Source organism: Cyprinus carpio, chromosome A8 (genome assembly GCF_018340385.1).
Source record: "Cyprinus carpio isolate SPL01 chromosome A8, ASM1834038v1, whole genome shotgun sequence".
In the NCBI taxonomy this organism is placed as follows: domain Eukaryota; kingdom Metazoa; phylum Chordata; class Actinopteri; order Cypriniformes; family Cyprinidae; genus Cyprinus; species Cyprinus carpio.
The window spans coordinates 15,604,326-15,618,327 of NC_056579.1; the positions used below are offsets into that span (position 1 = coordinate 15,604,326).

Genomic DNA, 14,002 nt, shown 5'->3' on the forward strand with positions numbered 1-14,002 from the left:
CTCTGGGCCCCGCGGCAACGGTCATAGTCTACTCCCACCGCTGCGTTCTGCACACTGACATGACAGCACCTCTAGAGCGCTGCAGCTTCCACTCGCCATAGATGATGCATGTTTGTGGAAAAACTATGAATGTAATTCCACTAATTTTCAGAAAGGTAAACTCTCATTTCGTCGACATCATCCTGATAGGTCAAAAAAAAAAATAATTAAGCTTGTTTAAGGTGTGTTTTTGTTACAGTTGCAGATAAAAAAATTTTAGCCAATAGTTAATTATTATAGTTCACCCAAAAAAATAAAAATTCTATGCATGGCACTGTACTAACATGCAAGCAGCTCATGATCCGCTGTTTTCAATCATCTCGGAGCAGATCGGTTCACACTAAATCAAACTGAAACTCCATCTGCTCAGATAATTTCTGTGGACAGATCAATCACTGGATTTCTAAAGAGATGCATTTTTAAAAACTGTTTTCAAAGAAACTGCAGTTTTACAGCAAAATAACACTCTTGCAAGAGAAGAAATCAAGATAAACAATTTTACTACTGTAAAGTAAAATAATTATATGTATTATGAAAAAATTCTCTTTTTTTAAATTTACATTTATTTTACAGTGCAGTTTTATTACTATGATATATTACTGGATAAAATAATAATAATAATTTATTTTTTAATTGTTTGGCTTTTCTAAAAACACTAGTGTAAAAGTGATGTGGACTGAGGCACACTATCACAACTAAAAAGAAGCTTTGAGTCCACTTTAGTTAAAGTCCAGGGTACAAGTCAATGAATAGACTTCAATATGTTCAGATAGGTTTACTAAAAGGCGGTTGCGGATCTTCATTTTTCCTTCCCAAGTACAGTACACCAGATTAATGCATTTAAATATAAAAATATACAATATTTTCTTCCAAGGTCCATCCCAGTCTGTGAGAAAGTTCGGCGGGAAACACTGCTCCAAAATATCTTCTTTTGTGTTCCGAAAAAGAAAGTCACAAAGTTTTGGAATAACATGAGGGTCAATAAATAACGATGGAATTTTCATTTTTTAGTAACCTATCCCTCTAATGCTACACCATAGAAATGCTGCTCCCAAAGGAAGGAACCAAATATGAATGATCTCAAGAGAATCTCCTAGAAAAGCATCTCAGGTTTTACATTTATATTGCTCTGTCACCATGTAAGACTCACCCTTGAGATGCGACAACGTTTCAATTCCTGACACGTATGCGATGAAATGTGAAATACATTAAATTAATATCTTATCGGCTTTCCTAGTTTGTTCTGTTTTCCATTGGTCAATAATATTTTTCCACTATTCCCTCTCTGGACAGGTTAGCTGGTGAAACGGAGTTGGGTTTTGCTCGGTTTTTGATAAGTTAATAACAACATGTAAACTTTATTTGGATTTCCCGTCGCAAACGTACCTAGCAGCTGCACAGCTGAAGGCAGAGCTAACAGTGTTTTGTGAGCCCGTGGTTGGCCTCGTTCCAGTGGTCTATGACTCCATTGTCCATGGCGATGCATGTAAATACATACACATACACCCAAGCAAGGTGTATTGAATAAATAAGTACATACTAGGGTCGGGGCAGCAGTATGAAGGCGTGAACAGCGTGATGCAATAAATATCCACATGGATTATGACTGGGCAGGACCGTTACACTATTTACATGCCATTTTGAGAGAAACATGGAATATGAAAATACAGAGTGGAATGTCTAAAAATAAGCAAAATAATATATATATATGAGTAATTGCAAATATTTAAAAACAGAAAAAGTTATACATTATTTTTATTACTTAAAGTATATTGGCATCCTACACTGACTATTTTGAATTGAAATTTTTAATTTAAACCTGTAAATATATAAAAATAAACAAAAATAAATTTATATAAAATGAATAAGAAATATTTAAATTTTCTGCACTAAATCACAAATCAAATATGCAAAATTTTGACACCGATCAGCAGAATTAAGATTCAATGAGAATTTGGATTGGTCTCATTTTTGAAGTCTGTATAATTAATTCTTCTACTGTTTAATACTGTTAATGAAACAGCTCAGAAACAATCTGTATTGTATAAAGCACTATAAAAATAAAGGTGACTTGTCTAGATCCATATTAGTTTTGCTGTCGAAAAAAACCCCATCAAAAATGCAAATATTAAAACATTCTTACATTCAATTGAATTTTTGTGAAAAATTCTATGCCAATCATTTCTAACTGGGAAAAAAACCCCATCAAAAATGCAAAATAGAAGCATTTAACTAGTAGTCTTGGACTTTTACACTTGCATTTAATTTCCTGCAAAAATAATTTTGTCATTTATGCCATTACCTATGATATAAAACTATTCATACAGTAATGATATAAGATTTCGATCATACTGCCCACCCCACCCCCGGTACATATTCACACTTCATGCTAAGTGCAGCACAGCAATAATTTTCACCATCAGTACGATGACGACAGAGTGTTGCATACTGTGCCGTAATCAATGTCTTAAATGTAAATGTAATCAAGCCGGCAATGGACGACAGGGAGGAGTGAAACACCTAGATAAAATGCTTGGATGATTTCATGCTGCTGTCCCCATTTTAGAATGCAGCATTTCATAGCCAGCGACAGCAATCAAATTTCCAATCAGGTTGACGGAAATGAAAATGATTTGTGGATCGCCCTTCGCCTAAATCCCAAAAACACACGTGATAATTTTCCTCTCTCTCCATCACCTAATAAACGTGTCCATCCCTCCGCCAGCTGATAAAGCCTTCATTCCATTTTCAAACTCCGATAATACCAACAAGAAACGATTCTCACAAACAATCTGTCCGCACGTGGTGAATTGCATCAGCTATTGCTGACATCTTAGTGTCGTTTAAATATATTTTTACACACATACTTTTAAAAATCCTAAATGGGAAAATTAAGGATGTGCAAAACTACATTATCAAGAGCCGCAATGCCAAAGATGGCTTAAGAACTCTATCTGCTGAGTACAAATTACCAACAATTAAAAAACTCTTTAACACATTAAAGTGTTTTGTGCAATAAAAGGTTATTGATATTTAGCCTATCACAGTCTCCAGAAAAGAAAGACCTATGCATTATACAAAACAATGGGGACACAGCTGGCTATTTGAGATCAGACAAAAACGGTCTTAAAATCTATTATTGAAGGCAATGAATGTGTGATGAGTACAAAAGCTGTGCTGTAATGCTGGGGAATTTAGAGAGCTCTAATGCAACATAACCCAGTAACGTGGAACCTGTTGACGTAAAAAAGTTAAGTATATCCAACATATATATATATATATTTTAAATGATACGTATCTGAATATACAATGAGAAAAGGAAACTCTGTTGAACAGCATATGAGTGCAAAAAGAATAAGCTGGGTAAAGTGTTGGACAGCAATAGCCAAAACAAACCATAAAAGGTTCTCACAGTGCACATGAAATTGATTTTAAACCAAACGTGGCTAAACTGCAAGCTGGAGGGTGCCTTTGGTCACTGGCAGTCGTTTTAGAGATTACCCACTGGTGCTCCTGATTAATGGTGCTGTTCATAAGTTGGCATCTAATGATGGCCTCTCATTATTAACCGAGACACAATGCGGCTAATCAGAGTCCTCACGCGTTCCTAATTCGGGAAGACAATATTGATTTGAACCAATGGGCGATTTGTCAAGACTTTCAATGCAAAGAAAGCAAGTCAATAATTGGTAATGCTCATTGGGAATTCATGACTGCTCTCCTGCATAACATCACATCAGGGTTATTACCATTACCTGAAACTAAATATATAAAAATACATATGCTATTCTATAATTTTTTTTTCTAATTTAGTAAAAAACAATTTGCTATGTTCTAGATTAACTGAGACTTGCCACATCACTTGTATACTGTTGCTTTCCTGTTGGTCTGATTTAGGGATGCACGATAAATATCGGCACAATATTTAATGCGCATCTCGTCAGTAAAGCCGGTTCTGTAATCAGCGGTAAATCTCTACACGTGCGTGCTTGACGAGATGCGCATTAATATCGTGCCGATAATTTTCATGCATCCCTAGTCTGATTGCTTCTATTGTTCTCCTCATTTGCAAGTCACTTTGGATACAATTATCTGCAAAACACACACACACACACACACACACACACACACACACACACACACATATATACAGTACAGACCAAAAGTTTGGAAACATTACTATTTTTAATGTTTTTGAAAGAAATTTCTTCTGCTCATCAGCCCTGCATTTATTTGATCAAAAATACAGAAAAAAACAGTAATATTGTGAAATATTATTACAACTTAAAATAATAGTTTTCTATTTGAACATACTTAAAAAATTTATTCCTGCGATGCAAAGCTGAATTTTCAGCATCATTACTCCAGCCTTCAGTGTCACATGTAACATCCAGTCTATCACATGATCATTTAAAAATCATTCTAATATTCTGATTTATTATGAGTGTTGGAAACAGTTCTGCTGTCTAATATATTTGATGAATAAAAGGTTAAAAAAAAAACTGCATTTATTCAAAATAAAAAAATAAAAAATCTAATAATATATATTCTAATAATATATTTTCTTTACTATCACTTTTATCAATTTAACACATCCTTGCTGAATAAAAGTATTGATTTTAAAAAAAAAAAAAAAAAAAAAAAAAATTACTGACCCCAAATTACTGACCAATAGTGTGTATTGTTATTACAAAATATTTATATTTTAAAAACATAGCTCCTTTTTTTTTTTTTTTTTTTTTTTTTTTACTTTTATTCATCAAAGTATCCTAAAAAAGTATCACATGTCTCTGAAAAAATATTAAGCAGCAGAACTGTTTCCAACTTTGATAATGAATCATCATATTAGAATGATTTCTAAAGGATCATGTGATAATGATCCTAAAAATTCAGCTTTGCATCACAGAAATAAATGATAATTTAAAGTATAATAAATTTAAAAACAATTATTTTAAATTGTAATAATATATCACAATATTATTATTTTTTTTCTGTATTTTTGATCAAATAAATGCAGGCTTGATGAGCAGAAGAAAGTTCTTTCAAAAACATTAAAAATAGTAATGTTTCCAAACTTTTGGTCTGTACTGTATATAAATAAAATACTATTATTTTTTTATGCGATTTATCAATTTAATAGCCCTAAAAATAACATATAAATAATAAACACCAAATATTATACTAAAATGGAACATCAAATTCATTTTAGTTACATAGAAAAAAAAAACAAACACATTTAAATTAAATGAAAAAAAAAAGTCCACATTCATTGTAGTTGCATGGAAAAGAAAGACCAGCAGAGTTAGAGTAAATGATAACAGAGTACTGGTGTTTTGGCTGAACTACCCCTTTAAAAAACCAAGAAATCCCAAAACCAAAAAAAACTCAACTTTTATTTATAAAGCACTTTCAAAACCATTAAAATGGACCAAAGGGCTGTCCATAGGTAGGCTGATCAATAACTCTAAAATACATACAAACATTAATTACATTAAAACAAGACACAAGAGAATCAAACAACAAATCACTCAGTTCTCAGACCTAATCAAACGCCAAAAGCTTGATTAAATAAATAAGTCTTCAATTCCTTTTTAAAAATATCCGTGCCTGATGAGGTTTTTAGGGATAGTGGCAACACATTCCAAATTGCAGGAGCCGCAACAGAAAAAGCGCAGTCTCCACTACGCCTCAAGCGAGACCGTGGGACGGTTAGGAGCATATTCCGAGAAGAGCGAAGGTGACGTTGAGACTGATAAGGAATTAACATATCTTTTATGTACTCAGGAGCTTGATCATGTAGTGCTTTAAAAACAAACATCAACACCTTATATTGTATTCTGTATCTAAAAGGTAGCCAGTGAAGGGATATCAATAAAGGTGTTATGTGATCCCGTTTTCTGGTATTTGTTAAAAATCTCACTGCAGCATTCTGGACACACTGAAGATGAGTAACCAGTGATTCACTTATGCCCAGATAAAGAGCATTACAATAGTCCAGCCGGGTTGAAACAAAGGCATGCACAACAATCTCCAAGTCCTTGTATGAAAGAATTGGTTTCAGTTTAGACAATTTTCTTAACTGAAAGAAAGTTGATTTCACAACGCTGTTAACTTGACGATCAAAGCGTAAGTTTCACTTACCACAAGGTCAGGGTCCTGCATGAGACTGAGGATGACCTCATAAAGCAGGGGTCGCAGTTCCGGCTTGAACTTCACTGAGATCCACTGTCCAATCAGCCAGATCACCCGCCTTCTGATCAACTTGTACCTACAAAACAAAATTAGCCAATCAGCATTCCTATGTGTTGTCCTTTTAATGGCTTAAAATCCTTTAAAAATCGTCTTTTATCCGAGAAGGTAATGGTTTAAACTGCAGGGGTAAGACACAACAGAGAATGTCTGGAAACGGTCTTTAAATCTTCAAATCTTGTATTCAGCACACCTTAAACTCTACTCATTTCCATGAATACTGCACAATATAAAGGTTCCTGTTTTCCCAGGAGGATTCAAAAGGAGAGAGAGAGAGAGAGAGAGAGAGAGAAAAATAAAAAAACTTTCTTTGCAGTAACTTGATGTGCGTATATATAAAAATCCAAAAATTCCTATATGAATGATTTTAAAAAATACTTTAATAATTGCAAATCTTAAAATTATGAACAAATAAATGCACTCCACCTACAGAATGCCCACAAATATATCTCCATACTGTGAGATTAAATAATTAAAGTGCATGTGGAAATTTATTCAAGCGCTACATTACTTAGAAAAGCATATACAGTAGTACATTCTGCGCCTTAATATTTCCCATTTTATGCTCACTCAATAACCTAATCAGTGCTTAATTTTCATAATCATTGTTCCATTTATTCATTGGCCACATTGAAATGGACATCATTTCCCGATCAATATCTTTATTCTCATTAAACCTTAAAGAGGTTTAAAGTGTACATCTTGTGGAATATGCATGTGTACATAGCATTATATTATACTTAGACTTTCTGGCTATTCTGTCCCGCTCTCTGTGTTCAATTCACACTTTAATCAATTCATTTTCATTTGTCCTCAACAATAGGCAACAAAAGTTTGAAGGATGAACTGTAAAATGTAGGTTAATGACTTTTAAATATGAGGCTGCTGCTTTCACCCATCTGTACATTGATTTATATTTGCCAATAATTCTCACTCTCCTCCTCGCTCCACAGTGCGTGCTCGACATCTTAGAGATGGCTGTTAGCTTTCAGGTCTCAGAATAACTTTCTTATGGATGCCTGCAGATAAATATTATAAATATTAAGAATAAATATAGTGGATATTCAAAATAAGACTCAAACAGAAATAAATAAAAATATCAGAAGCAGTGTATTGGGCTATTTGCTTTTGTAAAGTACCTGCATTTCCCCGCAAAAAAAAGTCCCAATTTTGAACCGTTTTTGCAGGATCAGTTCTCAGAAGTAAAGCAGGCATGACTCTGAGCCCCGGGATCTCTCAGGAAACAAACAAAAGCTTTCACCTGTAATCATCTTATTATTTTATACAATAAACCATTAAAATAAACCCACTTACAAAAAATAACCAAAAAAAAATAGTCCTTGGTAGTGCAACGAAGCAAACAATCAACTATGGGTGGCAAGGCACTGTCAAAAGATCTCCGGGATAAAGTTGTGGACAGGCACAAGTAAGGAAATGGATGCAAAAAAAAAAAAACATTTTAAGGCTTTATCAATGCCTAGAAACACAGTGAAGTCTACTATTAAGTGGAAGGTATTTGGTACAACACAGACCCTCCCTGGTTCAGGACGTCACTTCAAACTGGATGAAAGAGTCAGGAGGAAACTGGTCAGAGAGACTACTAAAAGGCCTACAGCAACTCTGAAGCAGTTGCAGGAATTTATGACAGAGAGTGGTTATTGTGTGCATGTGACAACCATATCACAAATCACAAAAAATCGACAAATTAAGCTAGTACTGCAAGGAAAAAAAAAAAAAAGCCAAACAAAAAAAAAAAACACACATGCAGTCATGTCTGAGCTTTACCAAAACACACTTTGAAGATTCTGAGGCCACATAGAAAAAGGTGTTATGGTCAGTTGAGACTAAAATTTAATTATTTGGCCTCAACACCAAATTATATGTCTAGCGGAAATCCAATATTTCAGAGCCCAGACTTAAACCCTATTGAAAATCTGTGGAATGACAAGACTGCAGTCGACAAACGATCACCATCAAATTCACCTGATCTTGAGCAGTTCTGCAAAGAGTGGGCAAATATTGCAAAGTCTAGATGTGCAAAGTTAATAGAGACAGAGACGATTCCAAACAGACTGAAGGCTGTAATTAGAGAAAAAGGTGGTTAAAAAAAAAAAAAAGCAAACACACAAGGGGGTGATCCTTTTTCCTGTTTTTTTTTTTTTTTCCTGGTATATCTTTCACTTATAAGTTGCACTGAGTAAATACAGCTGGATAAAACAAAAACTGTGTCTGTCTTCATTTCAGGCTGCAAAGCAACAAAATATGATTATTTTTAAGGGGGTGATTCTTTTCTATACCCACTGTAGGGCTGTGGGATATTTAAGAAAAATGCGATATGTGATACCTTGTTTAAAAATGGGATATGGGATATTCGATATGCGATACGTGATACGATACTGCTTAAAGTGTGAAAAATCTATTTAAATTATATTTAAAAATATTTAAAAATGAAAATTTAATAACCAATTTGTTTCACATTCTTTCTTGGAAAAGAAAGAATTACTACAACTTCTGAAAGTGACCAGCAGTGTTTTAGCAGTAAATAAAAAGTATATAAAAAAAGTACAAATCAGAAAATGTAATTTTAACATCAAAGTGAACATACATGTACAAACAAAAAAAAATAATGACACTAATTTTATATCATTGTAACGTTGCTTTCCATACACTGTTACAATTTTTTTTATTGTTTGGTTAACATTAGTGACACATTCAGCAGCAGGTATTTATTAAAGGCTGCTGTCCCTTTAAATCCGACTGCACGGATCCAGTGTAATGACACACATCCGATTTCTTTCTCAGCTGTTTACATTCATTTAAAACATAACTGATTGCGTTTACGAGAATGATCCTTGAGACGGGTACTACTGACATAATTATGTGTATGTGTCTGTTCAAACATAAGAAGGAGATGCGTCTGTGTGTGCGCACACTTTGCACGTGTGCGGCAGAACTGAAGAGATGCTGTGCGAGATGCGGTTTGTGTGCACGCTTCAGGTGTGAGTCAGACAGCAAGACGAGACGGCAAAGAGTTGTTTTCGGCATCTTATTGCACTTAACTCTTTTTAACATCAAGCAATTCTCTGCTATATGCGTCACTAAACGATATTATTTATAACTAAAACTTTGACCTTTTGCAACTTTTGATTTAAGTAGCCTATTAATAAAATGATTCAGATATCGTTGCTAGGGATTATATTTGGATAATTTCGATATATTGTGCAGCCCTAACTCACTATATGTGTGGTTGCTAGGGATTTCAAATTCTGCAATTTAGTATTTGAATCTTAAAGAGGGGAAAAATATATATATATATTTTCTCAGCAGAACTGAAAGATTCTGACCATAATACTCTGCCTCTATTCACAGTGAATGATTGATTTTAAAGAGGGCTGCTGTCAAGTGGCTGCAGCTCAGACTCGTCAAAACAGACTGTCACTCAAAGACTGCTGATAACCTCAGTCTTGTCTGTGTCAAAAAGAAGCGTACGGAACGGAAGTGAAGCTCTATAAAAGGAGACCGAATCTTGTGTGCTGTCTCTCTTGGGTTTGTCATGAACACAAGCACTGAAAGGCTGAAAGTGCCTGTATATGCTAACTTACTGTTCAATGACAATTAGACCTCCAGCATAGGGACTTGTAATGAAAACATTGCTTTCAGTACCCTCCAATACCGTTTCCAAATAGCGGAGTCATCATAAGATCCCTGCCATGCAACACACAGACACAAAACACAGCAATTCTTCTTCAGTTACACACCTCTAACGATCATCAAACCATTATAATGAAGCAAGCGTGATGAGAAGCAAAGGAGCCCAACACAATTTGACTGTTACTCTTTTGCTAATGTGTATATTTGCTTTGAGAGTTAAATTTTAGTTTGGAACAATCTGCCACAACAGACTTTGACAGTTTTGATCAGCATGAAATCTGGTCCAGTCTGTAGTTTGTTCTTGCCAAGAATCACTCTCTCAGATAATAAGATACTGCCTGATCAAAATGTATTCACACATTATCAGACTATCAGCATAATTTGGTCCAGCCTGCAACTTATTCTGGCCAAGCATAAAGTCCAATCCACTGGTCCAGTCTGCCAAAAATCAGCCATTAAAGGCAGGGAAGAAATCACCTGGCTGACATGTATTGTAACCAACCACAATTTGTTTTGTTTTTACTTGCTGTTGAGGGGCCGGGGCTGGAATAGACAAACGGACGGACGGACAGAAAGAAAAAAAACAAAGAACAAATATTTCAAAATATGAAGTATCCACAACAGCTGTAAAGAAAAATACTGAAGAGCGTATCAGAATCGGCATGCCCAAAAGTGACATACAATTTCAGACAGTAAACAAAGACTTGTAAAATAACAACAATGAAATTAATAATAATATATTTTAAATGTACATTATAGAATAATCAAACCAAGGAAAAATAAAGTCTTTCTTCTTCAAAAGTTAACGTTTAATTCAGTGTTTCTTTGTAATTACTTGTGAAATTTACTACAATTTTTTTCATTGCTGATATACCTCTCTAAACTTTGATTCTAAGCTGACTTCTTAGAAATTCCAGTGTCCATTTAATCCAATTGAAACTGGCGCGCCTCTCAACACAAATCAAACCCCCTAAAGGATGAAGTAACATCTGCGACTCAACAATAAAAAAACCATAATCCCCATAAAGTTTACACTCGACACAGTTTAGTCCCCCTTAAGCTGAACTGGCACCACAGCTGCCATGCTGAAGCTCTGAGCTGAAAGGTCATTTCACGCCGCTGTGAATCGCATGCTGACCATCACCTTCACACATGCTGCAGTTCTCCGAGCTTGCCTGCAGTGTGGCTGCTGCGCTGTACTTGCAACGCAACAGAGTATGGTGTGTGGCGAGGGGCTAAGGGTCACTGAGCACTGGACTGATTCTCCATACGCACCAAAGGATGTGACCCAGCTAGGACATAGAAAGGACGCTTGCCTTCAAGAACTCAAAGAGTGGAGGTAGCAAAGATGGATTTTAGACCAGTGAGAATTAGAATATTGAGTCACAGTTCGCAAGATAAATGCCAGAAAATCTCTCTTTTTAGCTGTCCACAGGAGTTGCATGCAAAAACATATTTAAATATAGCATGACCAATGCAGTCCGATTCACAAATTATTCTCCCAGTATGAGCCTTTCCATGTTATACAGCATGACCAATGTAGCCTGATTTACAAACAAATGACTCTGTTTTGTCTAGTTAATGAATCTTTTTTAGTTTCTTTTAATCATTATGAAGCACAGCCTTGTATAAATGTACAACATTAGTAGAATGTAATGTCAAAACTGACATTATAACTAAAATATAGAAACATGAATTGCAATCGAACCATATGGAATCAAAAAATCTAACTGAATCAAGAGTTTGTGAATCTGAACATAATCAGCAAATCTGCATCCATACCTGGCCCTACCACACTTAATATACTTACCCATCAAACTAATTTTTGTTATTTATTTCTATGCATGTTTAATTTTTATTTGATCATTTATCGTATTTATTAGAATACTGGCACGTACATCTATCAAAATGAATATTACCTCCAATTCTTTTATTCAGGTTTAAGGCCACTTAGTGGCCCAGTGCACTGTCCCCAATGTCCTGAGCCATAATCTATCCATGGGAGGTAATATCTTATTGTGTCCAGCTAAAGTCCCAGGGCGGAGAATAAACATGACAAGAGTTCCAGTAAATGGGGAAGACAGATGCAACAGGCTTCCCCAGCCTATTGATCTGGTCCTTAGCAACACCTGTTCAGCACAGCTGCCCCTTCTGACCTCAAAGGCACAAGATCAGCGATAAGATAATCTGTCTGCCAAGGCAAAGCGCAAGAGTCTCGACCGAGTGACACAGTAGGTCAAACAAAGTGATGAATCAATGGGAGGGTCTGGAGGGCTGCCAGTCGGGAGAAATGACAGTGTACAAGGTCAAGGAATTTGCATCTGTTTCTCAAACAAGCAACGTGGACAAATTAAGATGGTATAATGCATATTGGTAACTTCTTGCTGAATATAATCTTGTCAAATCCCAAAGCTCAAGTCATAGATGGCAGATGTCAGCACCAGGGTTACTCATGTCTCTCTGAAAATCCCTCTGAGCCTTTTTCAGGCATGCTGTTTAATCATGACAGTGACAAATGTGCCTGATTAAAGAGTGGCAGACGTACATTTGCTTGCTCTGTCAAGAGCGAATGCAGAGGCCGCCTCAATGCCCATGAGTGGTTGACTGATCCCCACTGGAGCCACACAAAAGCCCACCGACACATACACATACACTGTCTGCAATACAGGCACTCTTGAGCATGTTATGTGCTAGCCAAATGAAATGAGACAAGTGGATTGTTACACTCACATGTTGAACATTGAAATGCAAGACTTTTTCCTCTTTCTTTCCTTAAAGAAACAGTTGACCCAAACATTACAATTTTCTGATAATGTACTCACCATGTGGCCATCCAAAATGTAAACGAGTTTGTTCCTTCAACTGAACAGATTTGGAGAAACTTTATTAAATGCATTACATCACTTGCTCACCAACGGATCCTCTGCAGTGAATGGGTGCCGTCAGAATGACGATTTGAAGTCAAATGCCTTAATGATGGATTTGTTTCTTACAAACACACAGATTTTCACTTCACAAAACATTAATTGTTGGACTGGAGTCATGTGGATACTTTTGGACTGTTATGTTTTTATCTGTTGTTACCCTCATTCTGACGGCACCCATACACCGCAGAGGATCCATTGGTGAGCAAGCGATATCATGCTAAAATTCTCCAAATCTTCTCCAATGTACATTTTAGCAAACTTTCATTTTTGGATATTTCTTTAGTTTAGTTCCTTTATTCTTTTAAAGACCTCATAAAATCGCTTAGGTGCAGTTTTCTCGCTGTTTCGATATAATTTTTATTTTAACTTGTAAGTTTGGACAAAATATTTCAAATAAACTGTGCCATCTCTCTGCAAGAATTTGCTAAATTGATGTAGCACAAAATGAGTTATCAATATTTTTATTACATTTTATTGGAAAACTGTACATTTTTAAAAGTGTATCAGCTAAAATGTACTTTTGTTACCATTTGTAAATATGCTTTATACTCTACTGTTTAACTCTTTCCCTGCCATTGACGAGTTATCTCTATCATTTGTTACTCAAGATATATATATATATATATGTTTTTTTAATCAGTGTTCAAAACTGTTTTCAGGATTCTTTCATAAATAGAAAGTTCAAAAGTACAGCACCTGAAATATAAATACTTTTTTTTTAATATAAATGTCATGACTGTCACTTTTGATCAACTTAATATAAATTTATTGCAAAGTATTAATAAAAAATATTGAGTGCAAACTTTTGAACGACACTAGAGTATAGGTGACCTTAAAACATGGACTAAAAGTCACAAAACTCTAATTTTAATTTCATGGAGTCTTTTAATGTCAACATCAATGTTACGAAATATGCAAATTAGGTTTAAATCCCTCTCTCCCTGATAGGAGAAAGAAAGCGATAAACAATAACAAATAGCGGTGAATGGAAGGAGACACTGGCAGTCATGGTTTCAAATGCGATCATAATGAGATCTTCCACAACAGAGGTCTGTTTCTCCTCTCTCTCTCTCAAGTCATAAATGACACTTTGTGTAGAGTAACAGTCTTTATTACCTATTTTTTTTTTTAATTTT

General features: G+C 35.1%; 1 protein-coding gene across 2 annotated transcripts in view; it reads right to left on the reverse strand.

Moving 5' to 3' along the window:
* The window catches only part of ipo11 (importin 11), a 131,905-nt gene that overhangs the window by 72,289 nt on the left and 45,614 nt on the right, over positions 1 to 14,002 (reverse strand). For both annotated transcript variants that reach the window (XM_042762477.1, XM_042762476.1), the window contains exon 16: positions 6,181 to 6,307. In XM_042762477.1, coding sequence (XP_042618411.1) covers positions 6,181 to 6,307 — 127 coding nt within the window. The remainder of the gene's footprint in view (positions 1 to 6,180; positions 6,308 to 14,002) is intronic.